The 26,819-nt window shown below is 41.4% G+C and overlaps 1 protein-coding gene across 1 annotated transcript in view; it reads right to left on the bottom strand.

The window, feature by feature from the left end:
• The window catches only part of MGARP (mitochondria localized glutamic acid rich protein), a 51,187-nt gene extending 28,669 nt beyond the window's left edge, over positions 1 to 22,518 (bottom strand). Inside the window, exons 1-4 of the mRNA XM_075615176.1 lie at positions 22,287 to 22,518; positions 17,847 to 17,950; positions 8,574 to 8,679; positions 2,441 to 2,653 (exon numbers count right to left, since the gene is read on the bottom strand). Of these exons, the coding sequence (XP_075471291.1) occupies positions 2,441 to 2,653; positions 8,574 to 8,679; positions 17,847 to 17,950; positions 22,287 to 22,368 (505 nt within the window). The 5' untranslated portion in view covers positions 22,369 to 22,518. The remainder of the gene's footprint in view (positions 1 to 2,440; positions 2,654 to 8,573; positions 8,680 to 17,846; positions 17,951 to 22,286) is intronic.
• Positions 22,519 to 26,819: the final 4,301 nt, after the last annotated feature.

Here is a 26,819-nt window from a genome sequence, read left to right as displayed (position 1 = left end):
AGGGGAACCTCACTAGGAGTCTCAGCACCTGTCACGGGAGTAGGTTAGCATCTGTAATAACCATGCTCACAGAGTTGTTTAATATTGTTTAGAGTCAATGCACCAGTTAAGTTGTATATAATATTATGCATTATTATTAGTATATAAACTTTGTTTATATACGTTGTTCCCAAGCGGGGATGTTGTATTCTCCACCAGGGGGAGAATATAGCTGTGGCCCGTCTTACCTCCTGGCTGGGGAGGGGGACGGCTGCAGAGGTGCTCGGGTGCCACCGAAGCCACGGGCTGGCCCGGCTGAGTACAGGGCACCGCCATCTTGAGCCTCGCGCATGCGCCGTACAATGCTTCACGCATGCGCAGTAGGTACTAGTTTTAGCGGACATCTTGTTTTCTTGCGCATGCGCAGTACAACGTGTAGCGCATGCGCAGTCAGTGCGGTGGCCATCTTAACGGCTCTGCAAGACAGAGCAAGAGAGACTACATGTCCCAGGGTCCTCAGGGGGAGGGCTGATCATGAGGGGCTAGCCAGCCAATAGGGCTGACTGAAGCAGGAGTGTAGGGAAGTAGGTCCTTGGCGCGAAGAGAGACCACGCCAGTCGGAAGGAGGCAACAAGAGGGGTAGTGTCCAGGGAGCAGTGCTTCTCTGGACTGGGTTGGCCCCTTAGGCCCCGAGTCACAACCAGCTTGTGTGTGCTTCAGGGAAGGCCCCCAGATGGGGACGCTTCCCATTAGCTCACAGCATCAGTACTATAGTGACAGAGTGATTCACCGTCGGACTGATGCCATGCGGTGATCTGCGGTCTGGGACCAGACCACACTATTGCCATTTAGGGAAATACTCCTGCTGGAGCTCCCTCGAGAGGCGGACAGCACCGGTGAGGAGAGGATTTCAGATCCCGCATCGTGGGATCACGTTGCGGCCCTGCGGATCAAGCAGCTCTAAAATACCCTTGTCTGGCAAAAGACCAGGAGGAGAGGTACCAACGTGCACCAACGGCCTTACACAGTGGGTAGTGCTACTCCACACACTTTGGGTGGTTAGGTTCCCATGGCACCTTAGTACTTTGGGGAATCTCACCGGGGTGTGAACATTCTGGGGGTCATTGTATTGTGGGTATTGTGTTGGGGCACCATGTATAGTGTTATCAAGTTGTGTGTGTCAGTAAATATATGTTAGTTGTACCCGTGTGCGTAACCTTATTTACCGACTGTATTGGTTCCTGTGAGGGGTTATCCTGCGGCAATAGGATCCCCCCAGGTGGAGGCGCTGTATCCTGATAGATGAGCTCACCCCAGGCTCCTAGCGGTGGAGGCTTAGGCGTTCTGTGAGCCACAGGTAAAGACAGCACACGTACTTCCCTTAGTTACAGGGAAAGGGGGTCGGAGACACACACACACACACACACACACACCTACCTACATTGGACTTCCTCTAAATAACATTGTGCTATTCCCTGGAGTTAACATTAATGGTTATGGGATGAATTTGCATGTAATTTATAATAAGGGTTGTTACAAGTCTCACACTGCTTCTTACATGAGCAAAAGCCGGTTAGTGTTACATTATTTGCTTTATTGAATGCTAAATTACGATTAACAAGCAGTAACTTATGTGATTGTCACATTAAGAATGGAGTTTAGGGAATCTAGCCCTAACTTTTGCATTTTGTAATATTAAGATGCACCAATATATGGCTACTAACTGCAATTTCTACAGACGTGTGAGATTTTAACAGTTAAAACCATTTCCAATACTATTACAAGGTGACATAAATTTAAATTAATTATCATCCTAAAGTTGGCTTTGAACACCTGTTAACCCCTTTATTACCAAAGGGGACTGCAGTGCAGGAGATTAAGTAGGACAATCTAATTATTTAAACTTGGTTCAAATTATGCAATAATGTACCAATACAGAGCTAATTGGGAACATGAAAATAGAAGCATCTAAAGTGTCTAGAACAGAAAATTATTTTATGTTGAGTATTAGCTAAAAAGGGTGGCAAATAAACTCCAAATCCAGTATTGGAGATCCAGTCTGTCAAATGAAATCTGCATTAAGACCACACAACAAGCTAGACCCAAAGTACTCATCTTTTTTTTTTTTATCATTGGATTGAAGCAGTGGGTCTCCGGCGCTGGAATTAATGGGCTTCAGCGCCAGAGACCCCCTGCTTCAATCCTATGTCAAGGAAAAAAAAAAAAAAAAAAAACACGGCTTCAATTGCTCCGCTCAAAGATGATATGAAGGTTGGTGCAAGAAAGTGAAAATACAAGACTGAAAACAAAAATTAAATGTTAACATTTACTTAAGATAAATTCCATGATGCAAGGAAAATACTGTAGGTGTTGCATTAACAATTCTAGCCACATGAATATCAACTATAGATCAGTTTGCACCCATCAGCTACACACCCAATCAATGTCAAAACATGTTAACCTTGCACAGCGGCAGCCTCGAGGCTTGATGTTTGGTCCAGCTCTGTGGGAACAGACTCTTCTTCCACTGCAGCCACTGCGTCCTCCTCAACCACTGCAGCTATTTCCTCCAACTCAGTAATCTCTTTGTCATCCGCTACTTCAACCTCGACTGCAACAACCTCAGGGGCCTCCTCACTGGCCTCTGAGATATCGCTGGTTTCAGCCTCCTCACCTTTCAAAGGATTTGATAAAACATGAAGCAGCTCCAGTAGCAAAACGAGACATCAAACCATCACTTTTGCAAGTTTTCCAAGAGTGCACCCAAAGACTCATGCAAAATTGAAAGCTCTGCATGTTTTGCATAGCCCAAAACATTTTTTCTCTCTTTAAAGGATAAGCCAGTAACACCGTTTTGGCCATAAGCCTAAAAGTATGACGTTCTCTCTTAACGTTCATCAAGAGCTATGTTTGTGTAGATATGTCCTCAGTACCATCCAGCTAACAGTGGTAACGTTAACTCATCCAGTTCCTGAAGGGGTTACAACACCCACACGAATTGCTTGTAGTGCTACCTGCAGTGAGATTGATTTCCCAACCTGAGCTTATAATTAGGCTATCAATATATGAATGGTCAATGTTTGGGTAAAAAATAAATTAAAAAAACCCTCTCCTAAGGCTCATCTCCTTCACTTCCATCTGTATGCACTACAGTTAAAATAGCCCCATTACAACTGCTGTGCAATCAGTGAGAAATCTTTTGTAATACATTATGCTTTTTCTTTGCACATCATTTTCTTTTTCAATTTGTATAATTTTATATATTTGTATCAATTTCAAACATATCCTTATTGGTGGCAAATCCTGCCCCAGAAGTTAATATTGGATTCCCCCTAAGGTCAAGGACCCATTTAGCAGGACCATCAAGATTCCACGTCCAGGTGGTGACGGTAGAATGTGGCCATCGTGTGGATAGTGTTTCGCTATTCGCGTACACACACACATTTCTTTACAGTTTCAGGAGCACAGAATGTGTTCTTTTCAGAACTGATGGAATACTCTATCATACACTGCTGCCTCTGGAATGTATAAACCTTAAAAACGTCATAATATGCATATTACTAGACGATAGACATTTTTAAAATAAAATTGGGTTTATACTTATGGCCAATGTGTTTTCATTTTTACAAGTCAACTTAACACCGTTTTAGCTTAAAGTGTTTGCATGAGTACTTTGTGTACGGTTAATAAATTGCAGTGGATGAACAGCAAGGAGCAGAGACAAAAGGTGCTAAACAGAGGGCTGACAAAGGGTAAGGCAGTATTCTGGTTGTACCCATGGATGAAAGGATATTCGCTTACAGCACACTGTAGTTTTCAGAGTTTGTTTCCTAGACCCTTGCAAAGTGGCAAATGTGAACATATGCAGCCAGTAAAGACGATCGTCAATTTGAAAATTATCAGCATGCAATCGATGTGTAAAAACATTGACCAAGTGTATCAGTGTTCCGCATGCACAGACGCTTATTTTAAATGGCCACATGATTAACACAAAGCTGTTATGGCCTGCAAAAAGGACGCAAGAGTGAGCTACAGTAAGGCGACTCGCTTTCATGCTCCTTTTCCAGCCACATGCGTCTTTATGTGCAGTCATTGCAGACACACTTAAATACGGTAATCTGACCAACAGGTGAACATTTGTTTAATGAATAGCTTGCTTCCCCCACAGCACTGTAACCCATTTGAAAACTTTTAGATAAATGATTAACTAGGCTGTGTTATGCATGGAGCATTTGACAGCACTTAGAAATCTGCTGCTCAAAATGTCTTTAGATATTGAAAATTCACCATGGCAAACATCTTGTCTGCACTCAGCCCAACAACCACATAGGTTTCTGCAACATTAACAAATGAAAATATCACTTGTGAGCACAGTCTCATGTCTTAGACAGGTCTGCAACCCCGCTTTTCACATTATCTCCAAGCATACAGTGCTTCCACTGCAGCAAGGGATTCTGGGAAATGATATACAAGTGAGCCCACTGTCACATTTTGCTTCAAATCTATTTTGACATTAGCATTTACTGGTAGCCAAGGCTGCAGCCCACGTGATATCAAGCATTTGAGACACAGAGCCTGATACTTGTAAAGTAGGGAGGAGGTGTGGTATTTAGGTTGAGGCATTGTTCTTGCATATACACAAGTACAGTATGTGGGCTGGATTTGATTGTGACAAATCTAATACAGAGTGCTTTTCCTGGTAATGTACAGATTAATAAAAGCTTCAGACTTAGAACTACGCAACTAATTTTGACAGATTTATTATAAATCATTCTTCCTGGTAATGCTCAGGTTATTAAGAATTTATATTAGTGTTAGGGACCCTCGAGTTGTGGTCGGCCTTTCAGTGGCTCAAGGGCTTACAACACTTTGGCCAAAATGTTAAACTAAAAGACCATTTTATTTAATAGATATCTATACATATATATTTAGGCACTGTACCGTGTATAAGTTTCACTGGATGTGCACTGAGCTCTGTCTGTGTTTCATGTTCTGTCTCTGGTTTTAAATATATATTGCCATGCTCAGTAGCATTCCTCTGTGACACTTATATGCTTATATATGTTGTGGTTATTTTGGGGGTTCAATATGAGCTTGTGGGTGTCCTGTATGTTTTGAGAACTACAATTCACCAGAGTCAACCAGCCTATACTGAAAAGCAACAGCTAAACAAGATAAAGCCTTGTGTGTTAAGGGAAGCAAGCATAGGGAAAGGTGTTACGGTAGTTGCATGTTATTACAGTTGTTATTACACACAAAAACCACACGTTCCATGTTAGTTTCATGTTAAGACAACCTAAATCAGCTAACCAACAGGAAAAAAACCACCTCCAAAAGATAAAAGGAAAAAATATTTCTCCAACAACACAACCTTAATTGAAAAATCACAAAAAAGAAGAAGGACAGACAGCCAAAACAAAACATTCAGAGAGTTTATTTATTGGACAGTCATATACACACACATTTAAATCAGAGCAATCAGCCATAACCACTTCATTTTTTTCTTTACAGATTTCACAAAGTTGTCTTAAACAGAATCGCCTGTGAACTTAACCCCTTCTGTGCTAGAGGTATTTAAGAGCACAATAAATATAGTAAGATAGCTTTAAAAAAACAAAAACAAAAAACTTCCAATTGATTTTTTGCTGCGGTTTTAAAGCCGGAAGTGAGAACAAAAATCATCGCTAGTTAGGCTGCACGGCAAGATGGACTGTCCCTTTTTTTGCTCCTATACCTTCAAGTTGAGATAGATTTGTCCCTTGACTTTACTCTGGAAATTGTAAAAAGCAAAGTTACAATTAGAAGAAAAAAAAATAATTAAAAAATGTTTTAAATGTCTCATCTGAGCCTCAAGTTCAAAATCCTTATGCAAGAGACTGACTAATATAATGTTTTATGTAAGGGCAAACCAGAATTCTATAGAAGGGCAAACCAGAATGAATAAGACTTTTAACCAGTCAGCAAACACAAAAACATTACAAACTGTTGGGACATCCTCTGTTATGAGCAACTCGTGTGAGACGTCACATACTAATAATTATGCTTTGTGTAGCAAAAAATTATATCTAATAAGAGCTAACTGTAAAATATACAAGGAGAAATGCATGCACATGTATTGCTCATAGGATACTGCACATGACAAAAGCTCCTTCGATGGCGACAACTTGATGCAGATTTTGACTGGAGGTTACCATGGTGACAGTGGCAGTTTGTGGGCCTTTGCTTCAGGTTTGTAATTGCTTACAAATCGTCAGAAAAACAAGGGGGAGGGGGGAATAAAATAAAAGCAAACCTTTGTGGCAAGTTTCACAATTTTTATGCTATGTTACATATTTACACCAATAAGCCACCACACTAAATATTAAAATCAACTTTCTTCCCCCAACACAGCTAATTGTTCAGAACAGAGGAGTGTTATATCAAAATATGCTGCTTAGGCTGGAATTTCACACTCTTAATATATACACACACAGTGTTAGACAGGGTAGAACGCGCCACACCATGTCAATTTGCCTGGGTGCTGTAGGAAATGCAAATATGTCGTTCAAACTAGGAAGACACTCGTGCTTCTTAGATAAAATGCAAAACGGGTTTTATTTTAAATATATCAACGTTTTGGTTCTCTCTAGAAAGGTCCATAAAAAAGAACCAAAAACATTGAACATATTATATACAAATATACATACACACACTTTTTTTTCTTCAAAGAAGCCAGAGATCACCTTCCTGTTTTGAATGCTATACATACATGCATACACTACGCACAAGTCTGAGCAGTGTAACCACTGCAAATTTTTTGCTCAATATTGCACACAACGGTCTGCAATTAAAATTACTACTTCAATTTCATTTGAAAGCTAAAAAAATCAGTGCGGTTTCAGAGTAACCAACAGGGCCAAGGCAGCATATTATGTAACCACAACAATAAACAAGGACAAATATATTTATACACATATAACACAGAAGAGAACACACTACTTACCATTACCTCCTGATGAAAAGACAAGAAGTGGGTATTAAAGTTTTGTCATTAAAAAGCTTTGCGCAAAATGTTAAATTTATTTGAATTGTTACATATTTAAAATAGGGGAGGCCTGTAATACATGGCAAGGCAATGCATTAAGGATCCCTGTGGCAGAACAGGAATTCATTGTGCCGTTTAAACCAAGTGAAAAAACGTTGAGCATCCCCTTAAAACGACTTTGTACGGTCTACAAAATAATATTTGTATGTGTGTATTATTTATGATCTAGCACTGTAGAGCCCCAACCGCTTGAATGCATTTGTTTTTTGTGTAGTGTAAAATTGGCACAATCTTGGGAAACAATTTCTTGGTTCCATAGAATATTTTGAGGTTGTTGGTTTCTGGTGTTTATCTGTCTGGGAATTACTTCTAATGCAGCAACTCACACTGCTCAAATGTGTATGATTAATACACCCCCCCACCCCTCTTCTTTTTTTTTTAAATAAATAGACACCAATAGGAAAATAAGGAAATAAGTAATATACATGTATATATAAAACACACTTGTCAAACTGTGTACTGCACATATACAATCCCAATGTTGAAAGGATTACGTACATAAAATAGCATATAATGTACTCTAACAAAGTTCTTAGCTACAGTATGAGGGAGCAAAACAGAATGACATTTGTAATTCCACTTGATATTTACACTTAACGCTGCAGTTCAGTCAATATCCTGCATGTGTGTTTTTTTTTAATAAATCAGTTCTGTAGTAAGAAAAAATACTTTTAGCATTTTCTGTTTTTAAAAACAACAACTTTGAAAGACCAATTTTCTTGTATTCTATTTTAACAGCCATTTGCTAAGGCACTGCCCCTTCATGTCCTGTCACAAGCCCTGGCACACCCCTTTGTCAGCCCTGCCCTCCCTCTAGCACATGTCAGTGCTGGAGTGCTCATGAATATTCATGAGCTTCCACTGAGTGACAGAGGCAGAATATAAACATATGCCAGCTCTAATTATGTCACCAAATTTCGCCTATCAATACATGGAGAACGAATTGACCTGCAGCTATACAGTTCTTTAGGTAATTAGAGATTGCCCACATGAAACTATTGAAGTAAAAAAGTAAATTAAAAAAAAAAAAAAAAAAGACTGAACTGCAGCTTTAACCTGCAGAAGCACAGCTACCTTTTTAAAGATTAAGGGAAGTATCACAACACTTACTAAATTAATACTTCCCAAAACACCAGCAATGTTTTCATCAAGAACAAAGTGCAGTAACAGAGAAATGTAGAGACTTGTGAGCCAAGTGCGTCTATGTTAAAAGATGCAAACAAAGACACATACTGCAGCTAGATTGGCAAAAAAAAAATTTTTTTTTTAAAAAAAACACACAATTGGACTCCAAACCTCGAACTCCGATATCTACCAGTGTGTCTTGTTTTGAAATGGCAGACAGTGTTCGAGAGGACTCATTTCAAGATCAAAAAACCTGTTCCTTCTAATTTTTAATAAGTTGTATGCAATGTTTTTTTCATGAGCAGAACAATGAATGAGTAAACAAAATGGTAACACTGCTGGATCCAATTATGAATACAGTAGGGTTACTGAGCTGTGATCTTACCCTTGGGAGGCCATGCTTTTGCCGTCCATTCTTGTTTTGGTCGGTTGTCAATCTCTGTGTGACGATCCTGAAAACGGGATCTGTCGGAGGCAAGTGTTCTGTACACCTACAATTGCAGGAAGACGTCAGCAAGAGACATTCCAATGGAACAGTCAAAATACAATGCTCATGTGCATCAACACTAGAGATTTACCAATGGAACCGAATTATACAGTCATACTGAGGGGGGTGGGGTAAGACAGGTAAGCTTTAGAATAGTATTTATGCTATTTTATGTTTATATTATTGCTAGAAATAAAATAGATCTGCAAATGTTGTATTTACTATTTTGCAAACCCATGCAGCATTACATTTGCAGCTCAACCCTGTTATAGCGTGATCTGCTACAACACGGATCCGCTTATAACGCAGTCTAAACGTGGCTCCCGATTTAAAAACAGTTTTTTCCCCCCAAAACATTCAATGCTTTATTGCTAATGGACACACACACACACGGAGATGAACAAGAATACATTTTAAATAATACACATGCAGGAATCGAACACAGGACCTTTGCTAGACCAATTCTTTACCTGCTACACCACATGGGACTGCACTGTGTACAATATGTTATGTTTGCTTTTAGAGTGAAGTGAATTGGAAATAGCATGGTTACAAATACATACAGCTTAATCCCGTTACATCGCGGTCTGAGCGTGACTTATAAATTATACCATATCATACAGGAATCAAACCCAGGACCTTTCATATACTAGTACCAATTCTCTACCTAAACACCACAGGCTTAGTGTGACAAAACAGACTCTATAAATATACTTAACCTCTCAGCACATTGCAATGGACTGCACTGTGTATTATGTATATCTTAAGTTTGTTTTTAGAGTCTGTGACATCACACAATTTCTGTGGCGTAGAGGTAGAGAATTGGTACTAGCATATGAAAGGTCCTGGGTTCCATTACTATATGATACTTTATCATTTATAAATTACACCGTAATAAAAATAAAATAATTTATAAATGATAATTTGTACCATATAATACTGGAATCGAATCCAGGACCTTTCACATGCTAGTACCAATTCTCTACCTCTACACCACAAGGATAGAGTGATGTCACAGACTAAAAAACAGACTTAAGTACAGTACACAGTTATCTAAGTGAACAGAGTATACATTATATACAAGACATTGCATGCACAGTTAAAGATAATATATATTATAGACGTATGTAACAGTTACAGACCAAATGAAAATGTTGGACAGCTTTAGTTTTGAAAGAACTTCAACTTGTGGTGGCTGAGAGAGTCTCCGGTAGATACACTTTCTGAGTAGCAGACTTAGGGAGGATTTGTTCCCATAAAGTACACCCAGTTTGGCATAGGATTTGGATGTCAGGTTATCATTGTGCATCCCAAATGTTAAATGGGAGTCAAACCATATGCCCAGGTATTTAAAACTAGTAACAGGCGTTAGGGTGGCATTAGCGTTGTTTCTGATCTGGAGCTCAGTCATTGGAAGCTTTCAAAATGTAGCCTTGGTCCCAAATACCATTGTTGCAGTCTTATCATTATTTAAAAACAGTTTGTTTTGGGAAAACCAATTTTCAAGTCTCAAAAAGTCAGATTGAAGTATATGTTCAAGGTCAGAGAGGCTAGGGCTGTGTGCATATAAGGTTGTGTCATCTGCATACATGTGTATTGAAGCTCCCTTACAAGTTGTAGGAAAATCATTGATGAACACCGAGAAGATTAGGGGCCCCAGAACAGAGCCTTGTGGGGCACCACAGGTGATATCCAAGGGGTTGGAGTTAGAGCCTGAGAAGACATAATGGGTTCTACCCAATAGGTAGGAATGAAACCAGTTTAAAGCATGCTTTCCTATTCCAGAACACTGGAGTTTAAGCAAGATAACATGAACAGGAAGGACCCATGAAAATAAGCACCCCATATTGTAAGAGCAACAATTGCCTCCAGCGACCAAAACAATCCATTATGATAAGAAAATAATATGGAAAGACTTTGTGGGGGAAAAAAAAACCCTTATAATGGTTCTCATTGACATACAAGGTGGCAAAAATGTGTACATATACAATTATGCAATGCACAAAAATGTAACATGAGATTTACAGAAGAAAAGAAAAAACACCATATAGGAATATAAACTGTCAAATTTTCAATGCTTAGAGCTGCCCCTCACAATCGTGGACTATTAAGCATCATATAACTAGTCTGATGGCAAATGTTACAATTTGTCATGGAACCAGAACTACCTTTCTGACTCACCTCCCTCTCTCCTCTGCAGCTTCTGCCAGTCAGAACTTATTCCCAGCTGCATGGAGCCTGCACACACATACTGTGCCTGTGTAACTCGCAACAATGTTGCATTTCTTGCCTCTGGCCATGGAATCAATGAGCTGCTACTGCAGTCTCTGAGATCCTCACCAGAATGGGCTAGTCCGCCCCCCCCTCCTGTCTATTCAGAGATAGCCTGCCCCTAGACTATTCCTTTACCCACACAGCCCCTCACTTCCTTTGCAACCCTGGAGACAGTGAGTACAAGATCCTTCCCTGTTCATTCCCCATGGTGAGGCCATCTCTTTTTACCGGTTCCTAACTAATAATCACCACTACATACCATCCACAAGTATCTGTGTTCTGCTGCTTTTCCCAATAAAGTGGAGGAAATATTACAGGGCTTGGAGTGATTTAAAAGGGAACTGTGTTAATGCTATCGGGAGCCATTCACACATCAAACGTGACCCTGGCTTCAGAAAACAATTACATATTTGCAATTCTCATGAATCAGTCAGAACCATGATATTTACCATTTAGTAAATTCAGTCAGGTGGAAAATCTTCCTGGCCACACCCTCTGGCATTTCTAGAACATCAGAGTAATCCCTTTGAAGTCACTTTAAAAATGGGGTTTTGTTAAATCCCCTGTTATAAAAGGAGTTGACTCCATTTCTTAAACTAGGTTTTGGCCCTGGATAACCACACTCTTAGACAAACACAGAACAAACAGGCCAGGGCACTGGCTTGACCTGCCATAAAAACCTATGCCTTATAATGTTTAAGATATAACTTGCAACTCTATCCACCTTTAAAACACACCTCAAAACACAACTGCTTAAGGAAGCATATGAGTAGCTCCATGGCTGATAATTTACACCTCATACATTAATCTTGGCCCCTTGCAGACGCACTTCCAGAACGCCCTCCTACTGTGTCTGTGCGTTCTTCCTACCAACCAATTTGATTTTAAGCTCTTCGGAGCAGGGACTCCTTTACCTAAATGTTACATTTGTCTGAAGCACTTCTCCCCTTCATATTTTATATTATTTGTTGTTATTTATGATTGTCATGTGTATTACTGCTGTGAAGCGCCATGTACATTAATGGCACTATATAAATAAAGACATACATACAACTCACATTAACCTCTGGTGTGCCAGATTATTAAAATTCTGGATATTGTCTGGCCATATTACAGAAGTTAATATTCTAATTGGAAGACGGTCCTGCGGATTCCACCAGCAACACGAAAAACAAACACTGTGAAGGTCTGGCTCACCGTTACTACCAAGGATGGACATCCACAATAAAGTGTATACACACACACAACTCAAAAACCCCTTCAAGAAGTTGGCAAATTACAGATCCAAGTCATTATTTTGAAAAACATTTTTGTTAATGTCACATTTCAATCAAACAGTGAGGCAAATCCTTTATTCTGTAGCACCCAGATACAACCGCTTGTTTTGTTTCTTTTTTTTGGTGGGTGATAGAACATGTGGTGCCCATTTCTTCCATATAAAAATATGGCTCAATATGATGTACTTCGCTTTCCCGTCTCTCTCAAAAACCAAAGTCCTACATCTAGGTACACACACAGTAGTACTCTACTACTATATTCACAATTATTTTTTCTGGTACATAAGCCAAATACAGTTAAGGTTATAGAATAAAGTGAATTTTGCACAAAATATTGTAAATGTCCTTCCATATCGGAGAGCTGCAAACTAATCAAGAACAAAGCAGAATAGAGCACGTCTGTCCACCATCTGCATAGAACAAAATCCTCTTTAGCACGCCTAATCTCTGTGCGGTTCTCTCAATCCTATTTAAAAATTAGACCATGATAAATATCCCTACACACAAAATTAGCTTCCCAGTCAATTTCAAGTATGTATATGCAAATATATATCTTTAGTTGAATAGTGCCATCAATGTACATAGCGCTTCACAGCAGCAATACACGCGACAATAGGAATCAATGGGAATAAGCACTTCAGCCATAAAAAAACTATACATAAAAGGAAAAGGAGTCCATGCCCAAAGACTTTACAATTTAAGTGGTAAGTAGAATCCCTTACATAGACCGGAGGATTTTTTACTGGTACGGGCATATGCAAAGAGTAATGGTAAATGCATACGAGATGCATAGTACTAGCCAAGGCAGCTACCCAAATGCTTCATTAAAGAGGTGTATTGAAAGATAGGCCTTAAAAAGGAAGTGGAGAGAGGGTGCTTGTCAGATATAGGAAGGGCATTCCAGAAGTGTGGGGCAGCAAGAGAAAGGTTTTATATACAAAAAAGGCACAGGCAGAAAACATCCTGATGTTTGCAATAAATTATATGCCCAGCCATAATTTCGCAAATCAGCATTTTCATCTCTTGCCCCCTTTCTTTTTTTACTAAGTTTTGGGAACACAGGTTACTAAAACTATACTATGCTTGCATAAACTTGGGTAGGATAAATACTGGATGCTTGCGTTCTTTTTCCACAATGTTGACATGTTCTGTACTAATGCACACACGCAAACAAGGAAGTTAACCAGGGAGACACTCACCACCAAAGCTTTTTACAGGAACACTTGAATTGTTCAAGACAAAAATTGGTAAGAAAAAAGTTAATAAAAAAATAAATTAAAAAAAAAAAAAAAAAATAGATGGATAGTGAATACTTGAGTGACCTAAGATTTGCAGATCTCATCATAATTTTTGCCACAATTCCCAAAGACCTTCAGCAACAAAATCAGAGAACTCGCCGAACAAAGCAAGGGTACGTTTAAAGTCCTTGCTACAGCGACGTCACTCGTCGCTGTAGCAAAAGTTGCACTCTGGTGTGCGATGCAGCTGGCTGCAAGGGGCGGTGACGTCAGGTAGGGGGAAGGCAGAGGGGCGGAGTCAGCAAGGGGGGAATGCAGAAATGGAGAGTTCCAGCTCCAAAAACAACTGATCAGAAATGTGCGTGGAAGCAAAGCAAACACGTAGTGTGGAAACACATTTAAAGGCTGCAGTCCCAGTGACTGCCACAGCGCATGCCAAGCACAGGCCCCCCAGTCACTCAGGGCCGAGTACATGCGTCGGCGCACATTCAGCAGCCGCACTGTACTGCAAGATTCCACAGACAAAAAAAATAAAAATTGTGTGGAACTTGCGACGGAGCCGTGGCCACGTCCCGCCGGCGGTTCAGTCAATGAGGGCGAACCAGCCGTGTGAGGTCATGGCTACGTCACCGCCCCGACACCGCCCCGCCCTCTCCCGTCGCAACCTCTCCCTCCCAGGACCGCGTGTGCAGCGCTGTGCACGCGCCGCTCCCCCCCCCCCGCTGGGCGCGAGTGCACTGGGACCGCAGTCAAAGGCAGCAAAAACTAGCTCCAAAGACTTGATATTAAGATCGATATATTTGTCAAAGGGCTGATACCTCAAACAAGTAAACAGAGCCATAGAATGGCTTTATACAATGACAGAGAGGAATGAGAGATTAATGTTTATGATGGATAATACCTACCTCAGGGATGACTTGTTTTTTGGAAGACAAACAAATGTTCACCACATGCTATGTGACTGGCTTGCTGCAACTCATATGTAGCTTCCATAGCTGCAAATATCAAAATCTTTCAGCTACAGAGATTTTGTTAGCTTTGTCGCTGCTCGTCGCCATCGTTCCGACTATACGCTGTCGCTACGGACTACATTGGGTTGCTTTGTGGCTGCAAGCTGTCGCTAGAACTATAAAACTAAGCCTAAGAATGTGGGCCTTCATATGAATCTCAGCAAGACCAACGTGATGTGTAAATGTTGCAAGTCTACAAGTTATCAAAATGAAATTGACATCTACGGTAGTTCTAAGACTATGTTTACCTTGGCCAGTAAGTATCAACGGTTGGGAACATTTCAAATGAAAATCAATAGAAGAATGGAGATGGGATGTTATTTATATGGATTTGTCATGTATATTACTGCTGTGAAGCACTATGTATTAATATTAATTATGCATTAATAGCGCTATATAAAGACATACATACATGGAATAAATCCTTGATTAAGTGGCAGAGGGATACGAAACACGTTGGTTTGTTGGAGACAATTGCTCCATAAACTAGGATCGGTTTGATCCGACCTAGTTGTCTGGATATACTTTGCCCTATTCAACCTGAGACGCGCCCTGGGATTGAGACAAGAACCAAGCAAAATTCTGTGACATCACAAAAAGGTAATGAAAACGTGTTTCTGAATTAACGACCATCGTTGGACAGAGATAGTACTGTACTGGATTCCAAGGGATATCAAAATTCCAATATGACTGTGGTGGTGAAAGGGTTAACCAGGCCAATAATGTTCTTATACAATACACTTACTGGTGAAGCACCATCTACCAAATCACCAATAATAAAGGTATTATGCCCGGCTGGTTAACGCTAAACCTTGTTGGGACTGAGGGGGTTAAATTGGATGGTCACCATAATGCCATGTTTTCCCCTACCCTATCTTTGTTGTCCCTATTTTGCATCCCAGAAGCTAGCTGCAGTTATATGAATGTATGAACTGTGCAAATTGTAGTCGCAACACAAGGGGGAGCTTCTAGCGCTGTGCCAAGCATTGCTTGAATAAGCGTGCCTGCGAGTAAGTGGCTGCCTTGAAGATGGGTATCACTTTCTAAGCCGCAGACATCTAAACCGCAAAGTCAATTGAATAAGTGTTCTGCGGTCTAGCTGAAGTACCTTCTTGCTACATTGTATCCAGCCTCCTCGTTATCCACTTGATGTGAATTGATGGCGCGCGTCTGCGGTTACCGATCAAAGCCAGCACAGATATGTTGTATGCCGGCTTGTAACCCAGACCGATTGTAGGTCAAACCGCAACCCACATAACAGTGCCCCTTCAAAAAGTGGATAACTTGCGCTAGGAAAGAGCTAGCACTCTAATTTTTGGAGTGCAGCTAGTTAAAAATGTACCATGAACATACATATTGGTTTTATATGTGTTGCACATACAGAACCTACATATAAAAATAAACTGTATTCCAATGGTGTTTAAAATGTAAAGGCATGAACCATTTCCTGTCAGCCCGGCAATGAATCCATTAACATGCCCATATGTGATGAATGATCTGAGGGATTTTTCATCTCCGTACTTCAAAGGGCACCCTGCTAAATTGGTGCCCCAGTGTCAAGAGAAGTCCGGAGTTGAAAAGCCTCAGAGACCCTAGGTGTTAGGGTGGCCGGACTATTGCCAAGTATCAGATACCAAGTATGGGCGCTTCACACTTGGTAGCCAAACCCCAGACTTGTTGTCGCCAGGTAAGAGGTTGGGCCCGGTATGCTAAGCAGCTTATGTGAGTTTAGCGCATGCTCTTAGCAGACCGGGAAGTAACTTTTGCCCGTTCTCTGAACTCCTGGCAAGTCTGGGATAGATGGGAAAAGTTGTTCCCACGGGAGGATTGGCTGTGTATGTTAGGGCTCTTAACCCTATAAAAAGGCCTGCAGCCCAGTCCTAGGGAGATTCACCCAAGAAACGTCCTAGTTCCAGCATCAGCGGTTCCGGTGTGTGAGGGGTTAACCATATTGTAACAAAGATTTGCACCCCTCTTCCAGAATTAGTTTGAGCTGGGGATTCCTGAACCAATCCTGTAAGGACTTTACAAAACTATTCCTTTCGGCGGAGATATAGGGGTGGCAAGTTGCACCCCTAGCCAAGGACTGTCGCACGGCTCAAATCGCGCACCCACTTGCATGCATGCAGGGTTGCCCAGAGACTTTGTTTGCAAGTCATTCGTTCTGTGGACATTTTATTTCGTTTCCCCATCCCAGTAAATGTTTTATCCAGTGTAATTGTGAAGAAGATTTGCACGTTTGTCTGAAAATAAATTACAATTTATTTTGCCCACATTGTGCTCAATCCAAAAGTTAAAAAAAACCTGTAGGTATGTGAATCTGGTAGAGGAATAAAAAAATAAAAATAAAAATTCTTGCAAAACCATTGACATGTTGCTTGTAGAACAGAAAATTCCAGAGCAAAGAATTCCACTCATGATGGAATAATGCCATAGTTCCTCTCATCCATAAGGAGACAATGACGACCTCAAGAACTAGAGACCAATCAGTCTATTTCCAATTACTTACAAGATTTTTATAAAGATATTCACTAATAATCTACAGACCCTTGACTTTGCCAAGCCTAAGGCTTCGTAGCACGCGCTACAAACAAACGTGTGTATTCCAAAGAGCATGGGTTGGTTCTATGCTAGAGCTGCTGCCCTGAATGGTAGAAGTTGTGGGTTCTAATCCTCTTGGGTCCGGCATGGTTACACCCTTCATCACAGGGGTCTTTAAACTGATTGCTTTGAAGGATATATTTTAAAGGTGTGACTCATGCTAATATCTATTCAGAGTATATTTAAATATCTCCCATGGTACCTCGTGTATGTTCATTTTTCAGCACAGGCATGTTTCCTTAATTTATTTGAAGGGAGGTTTGAGAGGACACACACACACACACACACACACACACTCTAGGTTAGGAAGTTGTAGTCCTCCTCCTCCCCCGCCCCATTAGTTGGCGAGAACAAAACCTGCGTGTTGCAGCTGTGATGTTAGATAGATAGAGATACACACACACACACACACACACACACACACACACGAGTTTGGACAGTTTTTTTGAGCTACAGCTCGCTGTATCATAGCGAGAGTGCTACCGATCGGGAAGAAGCAGTTTAAGAGAGTTTGCCATGTTATCGGAGCTCTCTGAATGGCTACACATGCAAACTTGCTCGAAAAGGGCTCAAAGCGGTCGAGAAGTCACTTATCGGAGCTACCTGAATAGGACCCTTATAGTTTTTCTGTAAACTGTTCTAACATGTTCATCTTTTCTCCAACTGAAAAAAGGTGTAGGATAATAATAAATAATAAACTTAGATCCTTAAGGCCCAATACACATCAGCATGTAAGGGAGAGAGAAACCTAAATGATGAAGGAATACTCACACACACCCCTCCAGCAGTCACTGAGACGCCCACTAGCAGGTAGTAAGGCAGAGCACTTCCCGAGGAGCCAGGAACACTGCTGGAAGACATCCGATGGAGCGGAGCTAAGGAAACAGAGACAGAGTCAAACCACTCACCCCTGAGCACTCTAGAATTTACATTTTTACAGGGGAAAAGATAAAATAAAAGACATAAGAACAATAAAGTACGCAAAAACACACACAAAGATTTACTCTGAGTTAATAAGCAACACCAAATGTGACTGACAGCTAGGCAAGGATAAACCTATCAGATCGGTGGTTCATGGTCAGGCCTATTTTATTTATTTATTTCCACCGCAGAAGCCAAAAAAAAAAAAAAGTTTACTAAAACCGGACATACTTGAAAAAGTTGCCAGGACAGCCTGCAATGCATTGCTCTGTACGCCTCCCTGAGGCCTCGTTCAGGGTGCCAGAGGCAGGAGTTGGAGGGAGGGAGGGAGGGCGTGAGGGAGGGAGGGCGTGAGGGAGTGTGTGGGGGAGGGCGTGAGGGAGGGTGTGAGGGAGGGAGGGCGGCAGTCTGCTGGGCGATGTGTGTTCATCCTCCCAGCAGACTTTTTCAGGAGTTGAGGAGGGGGCGGGGCTACAGACCTGAGGTTAGGGATCCAAGTTGCAGTCTTGAAATCATTCTCAAGAATGATTTCATTGGCTGCCGAGGTCCCAGTGACGCTGCTGCAGCTTCAAAAAACGAATTTTTTGTTTATTGAAACTGTAGCCAGCGTCAACTCCGGGCTTCGGAGACAGGGCAGCACGCCCTCCCTCCGAAGCCTGCACCCTGAACGAGGCCTGACACTGGAGGGTTTTTAAAAAGTGTGCAATTTCCCCGATTTTAAAAACCCCCAAAAACAAAAATTGCAAAGTCAAGTGAAAAACATCAGGAAATGATCACTCACTTGACATTTCAATATACAGTATGCGCTTTAAATGTGGCCCAATTAACAAGTGAGATGTAGTCCTGTTCAGCAACCTGCCAAACGATGTTGGAAAGAGTCCCACAATTAAGATTAGGAACTTTCTTAGCAAGAAAGAAAGCACAGTTTTTACGTACATAAAAAGGTGGTGGGGGGAGGGGGGGTGGAGATGAGAAGTTTATTTATTGCAGATGTTTTCATTCATTATGGAATGGTGTTGTTGGAATCAAAACCCTACCACCAGCCTTTGAATGGAAAATGTTATGCTTCTCCATATTCAGTTCACACAATGACTGTGTGGCATCTGCCATGGTATGTTTTACACCTGAATGCCTAACACGTTCTAATTTTATTAGACACTTTGAGCAACACATTCCAAAGCAGGCTTTTTGGGGCAACTCAGTGATGTGACCAACCAGCACATAATGACTTATTCAATGCCAACAATGCATTGCAGAGCAGTTCACTGAACAGTACAACGCTAATGCAATCGATCTAGCAAACAAAATAAATGTGGACAGCTTTTTAGACATTTAAATACATTTTTTTTCCCCAGCAACCTCCCCAAGGACATGTAGAGAAACCACATTCTCCAAGAGGCTCCTCCTTCAGGGAGAGATATAGATATTCAGAATTTGCCTCCTGTGTTAAACCATCTTTAAAATGCACATTGGATGTAGCGGTTGTAAGCTTCTAAAGGATCATTTTGGGTCGACAGGAGGAACCCTTGGATAATTTGTTATGGAACAATACCGGTTAATTCAAAATACAAACACAGTCCTTTATATATAATAAAAAAAAAAAAAAAAAAAACACAGAGCGTCTAAAACTCTGGTTAATTAGCCAGTTCACCAATTCATCGACTATTGAATAAACAAGACAAGGATCACAGGCACCCGAATCCAGTTAGAACATTCCCTTAAGCAGAATGACTAAGTGCAAATTAAATCAGTGCATGATAGGAGCTTTATTTGACTTGTTCAAGTGAATCTGCACACAGTGTACCGATTACCAAGACAGGAATGTGTCAGATTTGTATCAATTGTTTATCTAGGAATAGAGCCCTGCAAAATAAAAATCTGTACGCAACAGATAAATGATTCTGCACACACGAACCAGCTTTACAAATGATAGATTAAACAATTACATCTTATATTGTACACCGTCCTTTTGAAAAATATTTATTTCAGATTAAAAAATAAAAAAAAAGACTACTGTCTACCCTTACAGTTTTAGCATTTGCTGAGCAACTGAAAGGTGAATCAATCAAGGAGTATTGTATAATCACATTGCTGACGACAGAAAAAAAAAAACACTCCTCCAACCCTTCCTGGCTGCTAGACTCCGTGCCAGCATAAATCTATAGCAAAGTAGAGCGATTTCACAATGAGGAGGAGAAGTCTGACAGCCGGCCATGATCACCGTGCTGCTCCCAATCTCCATTTCCTAACATGTGTGACCTTCACTTCTCCTAGGCCGTAACTTCCCTGCCTCCTGCAAAGCTTTCTTTTGCCTTATCGAGCAACGACACATACGTGACTGACACACCGTGGAAGAAAAACACAGGCTGCCAGGATATAGCTTTCTCCAGTTTTATTAGGCCAGATAAACAAGTAGGTCTTGGGGGGCTTTAGCTTTGTGTGCACCATGTACATTAGTATATTATGCATACACACAACAAAAACAAAACAATAATGGAGGAGGTGATTGCAACACACTGTACTGCAAGGGTGGCCAACTCCAGTCTTCAAGGGCTACTGACAGGTCAGGTTTTCTGGATACCCTTGCATCAGCACAGGTGGCTTAATTTAAGACCGCACCACCTGTGCTGAAGCAGGGCTATCTTTAAAACCTGGCCATTCAGAACAGAGTTGGCCACCCCTGGTGTACTGTATACTTCTGTGGCAGCGAAGATGTCAAACCGCTCACTGTATTCCCAGATTATACATCAGAACACCTGGGCTATGGCGTGCTGAAAAAGGGACAGACATGGCTGTACACATGTTGGGATTGTGCAAGATATACAAAAAGCTTTGACTAAAAGCAGATTACCACAAGCTAATATCAGTAAAGATAGCCACAAATTCTCTTTCCAAAATATGCCTTTTCCAAGATTAAATAAAACACACATTAACGGGTGCCAATAAAAGGTCTGTTACTTGAATCAAGTCCTGCTCGTCGATGTCCTTTCCATCAAAGGCCTTACAATTTATCCTAAGCAGCCAACCTTATATACCCACAGCATACATAGGGGGCACCAACATACATAGTCTATGCAGACCTCTTTTCCATACATGGCAGATTCCCCTACAGGGATGAACACATTTAAAGCAAAAACAGCTGCATCCTACCAAAGGAGAAGGCTGGACATGGTTTCTCAGCCTCGCCTACAATCATATTCCCAGTTACATAAACAGCAATCACACCTACAGGGGAAAAAAGGTGCTGTAAACACCAGCACAATAAACTCCCCGCCCTGAATGTACAGTATGCAGGAGAGACAAGCCATGTATTGTATAATAGGACTACAATGAGAGCTACAAAGATCGAATATAGTTAAAGTAAATGCTACATAACTATCCCAAGTATAAATCGACATACCACTTAGATGGTAAGCTCTTTGAGGAAGGGTTTCCGTTTGAATTAGTGTGTAATTTACAGGTCACTTATCTCCATTGTTTGTAATTTATTTGTCTTGTAATGTTAAAGCACTGCGTACATTGCTGCCACTATATAAATACATCAAAATATATAATTAGAGCAGTATAAACTGCTGCACATTGAGTCTATTTCTGACATTTACTACAGCTGTCTGTCTACACATTGCAGAAACTAGACTCGTTTTTGCCTCTGTGCTCTTAAAGAAGAAGATCATTTCAAACTGGTGTCACAAATGTAAAAATTGCATTTCAATTAGAAAAATACAAGACGTGTAACAATTTTACATGCATGACACACAGACTACAAGATATAGTTTATATGTAAAAATAAATAAACTGTGTGTACTCTTACACGAATAGTAGAGTTACTGCTCTAAAATTTTATAATGTTGCACCTAAAATGCAGTTCTGCACTTCTACCATTACAGCAAATACAGGCAAATGGGTATTTGTGTCTCATTCGCCTCAGAACATATGGTTACATTGCCCCCTTCACAGGAGGAAATACAGCCTACATTGTTTCTATCCGTTAACCTACATTCTGTATTGTCCTGTTATCTTCAAGGGTTCTGGGGAGAATGAGACACAAATGCCCATTTGCTGTAATGGTAGAAGTGCAGCACTACATTTTGCGTGCAACATTATAACCTTTAAGAGCATTCATTCTAAAAAAAAAAAAATATATATATATATATATCTCTATCTCACACACACACACGAGTAGGAACTCATTTTTGGGTGGAGTGCTGCACATTCATAACGTCAAGATTTATAACCCCAGAGGGTGCGGGGGGGGTGAAACAAGGTCACCCTCCTTCTCGTGTGGCTCACCATTTCGGAGCAGGGCTGCGGTGCCCCTGCTGCTTGTGGCTAAAGGTGCCAGCTTCTGCCAGGCTGCCCTGCACAGGTGCATCGTCTTGTCCGGGCGCGCGGGGTGTCCGGCGATAAGTGCACGCGGTGTCCGGGGAGCTGCGATCACAGGCGCTCGTGTCCTGGAGATGACAGCGCGTGCTGCAGATATTCGGACTGTGCAGCCTGGGCGGGGCTTTGACAGATCGCCCGCGTGCTGTTGGTGGCTATGACGTCACAGAGGGGAAGGTAACTGTTCACCGTCTAACGCCACACCTCCCGCCACGCCTTCCCCGGGTGAACGTTCCATCGCTGGTCGCGCGCTCGGTGCAGGGAGTGCGCTTGTTAATGCGGGGCTTATTATGGAGAAGAGAGAGGAGCTAACCCTAAGTGGCCCATTGCTTTGCTGCCAGTTAGCAGGCCCTTTTGGCAGCGAATGGGTCAAATAGTGCAGTGAGTTGCAGGCCCCTCTGGCAGTGAAGGGGACAAAGAACACAATTCCATGACAAGGTGACCCAAGTCAAGGTCATAAGGGTCGGAACAGGAGAGGCGACAAAACGCTGCGTGCATAATCATGTCTTCCTTCATTATAGGCACGCCGGTCACAGTTTTTATACACACAGTAACTCTAATGTCACCATGCCAGGGTTTTCTACCTCAACAAATGCTGTTGTTAAGTAGGCTGAGTCCATGGTGTGGGAGACTGCGTGGAGGTGTCCACACGGGGCGCGATCAGATTGCCTTAAGGCATTGATCGCACCCATAGACCGCACGGGCGCACACGGGCAGAGGCAGGAGGGGGCGCGCGTTGCCAAGAAATCAGTTGAAACTGATTTCTTGGTGTGACACGCAGGTCACGTGAGCGGTTCACCAGCTCAGTGACGCCCCTAGGAATGCCGCCCATGGCCCGTCCACCATGGAAAGCGCCCGCTTCACGCAGGTGACTTCACAGCCTCCGCGCAGGCGAAGGCACTATGACCCGGGCCTAAGGCTGGGATTATGGTGCCGGCGTCTGCGCGTGCCCGGCAACCCCTCTGCTGTATTTTCTTATGGGAGCTATCCCCCATGCCTGCGTGTCTACAGCGGAGAGGCGTGTTGACGTGGTAGCGTTTTGAAAATACAACAAATTTTGTAATTTCAGGAGGCTGCCGCGTGACGTCAGCGCACGTGAGCTGGTTCAGCAAATGAGGTCGATCCAGCTTCATAATGTGTCCGCCACCCCCTGCAACGCGTCAACGATCTCCTGCAGCCAAATTCACAAACCGCTTGGGCTGCAGGAGTGCGTGCGGCGGCGCTCTCGTTTGCACGCGGCCGCGAAGGTACCATAATCCCAGCCTAAGGCTGCGGCCAGGCTGGAAGCTGGCGCTCGAGTGCCATGACGTCATGCGCTCTGCTCCGCCGGGCGATTTCTGGCCAGCAAGTTGCGTGCGCTGGGGAGTATGTTTAGGGGCGCTACCATGACGTCACAGACCTGGTTCGCCCTCATTGGGCGAACCGCTCACGTGACGCATCAGCGAGCAGCTTGTCTCGCCAAGCTGCAAGCGCACAGCATATGCACGCACCCTCACCATGGACGAGGGCATTCAGAGTTATCACTCTGATCGCGCCGAGCGTGCGGTTAGTTCCACCCTGGCCGCAGCCAGAGAACATTGAAAGGCCATTCGAATTGCTTATTGAAATGAAAAAGAAATCGCATCTGTTATGTTTAGATATTTAGCCAGTCGGCTTCAATAGACATGTTTCAAATAACATGCTTTTCCTTTTAATGTTTTGTTAATGGTTTTATCGTTTTCCTCCAGAATTTACCTGTGGATACTACTGATTAAAAAAAAAAAAATCACAATAATCTAATCAGCTCCCATGTGGCAATGACATATGCTCTAACTGAATGATTTTCTGCTAAGAATGTTACAATTCGTCTGTACAAAAATTGTAATTTGGGGTGCACCCCAATTGCATGATCTATAGGACTTGAGCTTCGTTTTATATGCAATTCCCTGTTCAAATTTGTTTCACGTGAGCGGTTCACCAGCTCAGTGACGCCCCTAGGAATGCCGCCCATGGCCCGTCCACCATGGAAAGCGCCCGCTTCACGCAGGTGACTTCGCAGCCTCCGCGCAGGCGAAGGTTAATAATTAATATGTTAATAGGTTAATAATGGTTATTGAGGCAAAAAGTGACACTGTGTGCTCATTTGCATGTCATTTCCCAGAATCCCTTGCTGCAGTGGAAGTGCTGTATGCTGGGTGATAATGGGGAAAGGACATGCAGATGAGCATACAGATAGATAGATATATATATATATATATATATATACAGTGTTCGACAAACCTATACATTTGCTCGCCCCGGGCGAGTGGATTTAACCCCCGGGCGAGTAAATATTGGCCCAAGCAGCACACGTTTGGTACTAGGTGGCGAGTAGATTTTTTTGTGTGGCGAGTAGATTTTTTGGTGATTTGTCAACCACTATATATATATATATATATATATATATATATATATATATATATATATATTTAAAAGCCTTTATTTATTTATTTTTACTTGGAAATGCGTATCCTGCATCACCGCTCTAGCATTTGTGTCCTGACTATAAACCTGTTTGTAACTATAACTAATGTCAACTTTTTATTTTGTATCTATTCTAGGACATACTGTGAAATGAGAAATAATTCTCAATATATTTTTGTCCTGGTAAAATATTTTTATAAAAACAAAAAAGAAAAACTATAGGCAATATCTATACATTTTTATTTTAAGCTATAAGATGTATTAGAGTCAATACATTTATTGAAGAATAATGATCTCTTCTCTCGCCAACACAGCATCTTTTGGAGGACAGACTTAATGTGAACCATATGCTGGTATATAGCATTAAGATAATTTATTTACTTGAAATATCTTGTAGACATGCTCAGTCACTCAGAAGAGGCAGATCTTTAATAAGCTATATTAATATAACTTTTCAGACCACGTCTAACTGTCTCATCTCACATCATTATGTGCATGTTTACTACTTGGTTAACTTCTCTAATTACTATGTTAAGGAAAGTTTAAAACATTATTATACTAATTGGCAAAAACAAAATGACTAAAATCAGCGCTAGACCTATATATAAACAGTGCTGTGCACAAAAAATATAAAATGCAAATGCAGCCTAGTGTTCTATAAGGGGAATTATCTCTGAAATTCCCCAAATCAATAGTGAAAATACAAATATAGAAAGAAAAAAAAAAACTTTCCGCAAAGTGTACAAAGATATTAGTGAAAGATTAATTATAAAACAATACAATAGCAATAAAAAAAGGATATAAGTGATGAGAGTGGAGTCCTTTCTTTCAGATGTTTGAATGATAAGTGAACTCAGTTCCCAAAACTTGTGAAGAAAGCAGGGGGGGGGGGGGTTCTTTCTGCTGCTGGATGTTATCCTGTGATGTGTGATAAAAACCATGGACAAAACATGGAGCTTTGCCCCATCATACGCCAACCTCTTCATGGGGTGGTGGGAGTCGTTCCATGTCTTTGGAGATAAAAATAGATTTAGAGAGCACATTATATTTTATAGACGCTACATAGATGATCTCCTGTTTATTTGGGAAGGAGACATCACCACACTTTTGGAGTTTATTTCGTCACTTAATGACAATGAGTTTAATCTCTCTTTCACTTTTTGTTATCACCATCAGCACATTTATTACTTAGATTTATGTTTATACATTGATACTGCACTCTCCATTCAGACTACACTTTATCGTAAGCCGAATTCACGGAACACGTTCTTAAAACCAGACAGTTGTCACCCTCAAGCCACGTTCATGGGGATACCGAAAAGCCAATTTATCAGAACCCGCCGCAATTGTTCTAATGATGATGAGTTTAAAATTAAATCAGAAGAGTTATATGTTCGTTTTTTACAGAGAGGCTACAAAAAATCTGATTTAGACAGATTGCTTGATGGGGTGTGGAAGATGGACAGAAACAGTCTTCTTAGACACAAAACCATGAAAAGATCAAGATCTGATCTTAGTCCGTCTTTCATAACACCATTCAGCAAACAAGCACAATCCATTAAGGCCATCTTCAAGAAACATTGGAGTGTTTTGTCGCTTGATTCTGTATTGAAACCATATGTGTCGCTAGGCCCAAATATTATATTTAAAAGGGCCAAAACGATAGCTAATACACTATCACCCAGTCTTTTCACTACAGCAGACGAGAACAAATCCCCATTACCAAAAGGAATGTTCACATGCACTAATTGTAAAGCGTGTGCTTCAATAAATCAGGGCAAAACGTTCACTTCTACAATCACGAGATTCACGTATAACGTCCCATGCTTTATTAACTGCAATTCCACGTTTATTATATATTTACTCAAATGTGGATGTGGACGCCAATACGTGGGGAGGACCACTAGAAAACTAAAGATTAGAATCCTAGAGCATCTCCGATTGATTAAGAATAAAGATCAGAATCACCCTGTACCAAAACATTTCTCTAATTGTCCGCAT

This window comes from Ascaphus truei, chromosome 1 (assembly GCF_040206685.1).
Source record: "Ascaphus truei isolate aAscTru1 chromosome 1, aAscTru1.hap1, whole genome shotgun sequence".
Classification (NCBI taxonomy): Eukaryota; Metazoa; Chordata; class Amphibia; order Anura; family Ascaphidae; genus Ascaphus; species Ascaphus truei.
The sequence above is the reverse complement of the archived record's forward strand: the minus strand, read 5'-3'. Positions and strand labels throughout refer to the sequence as shown.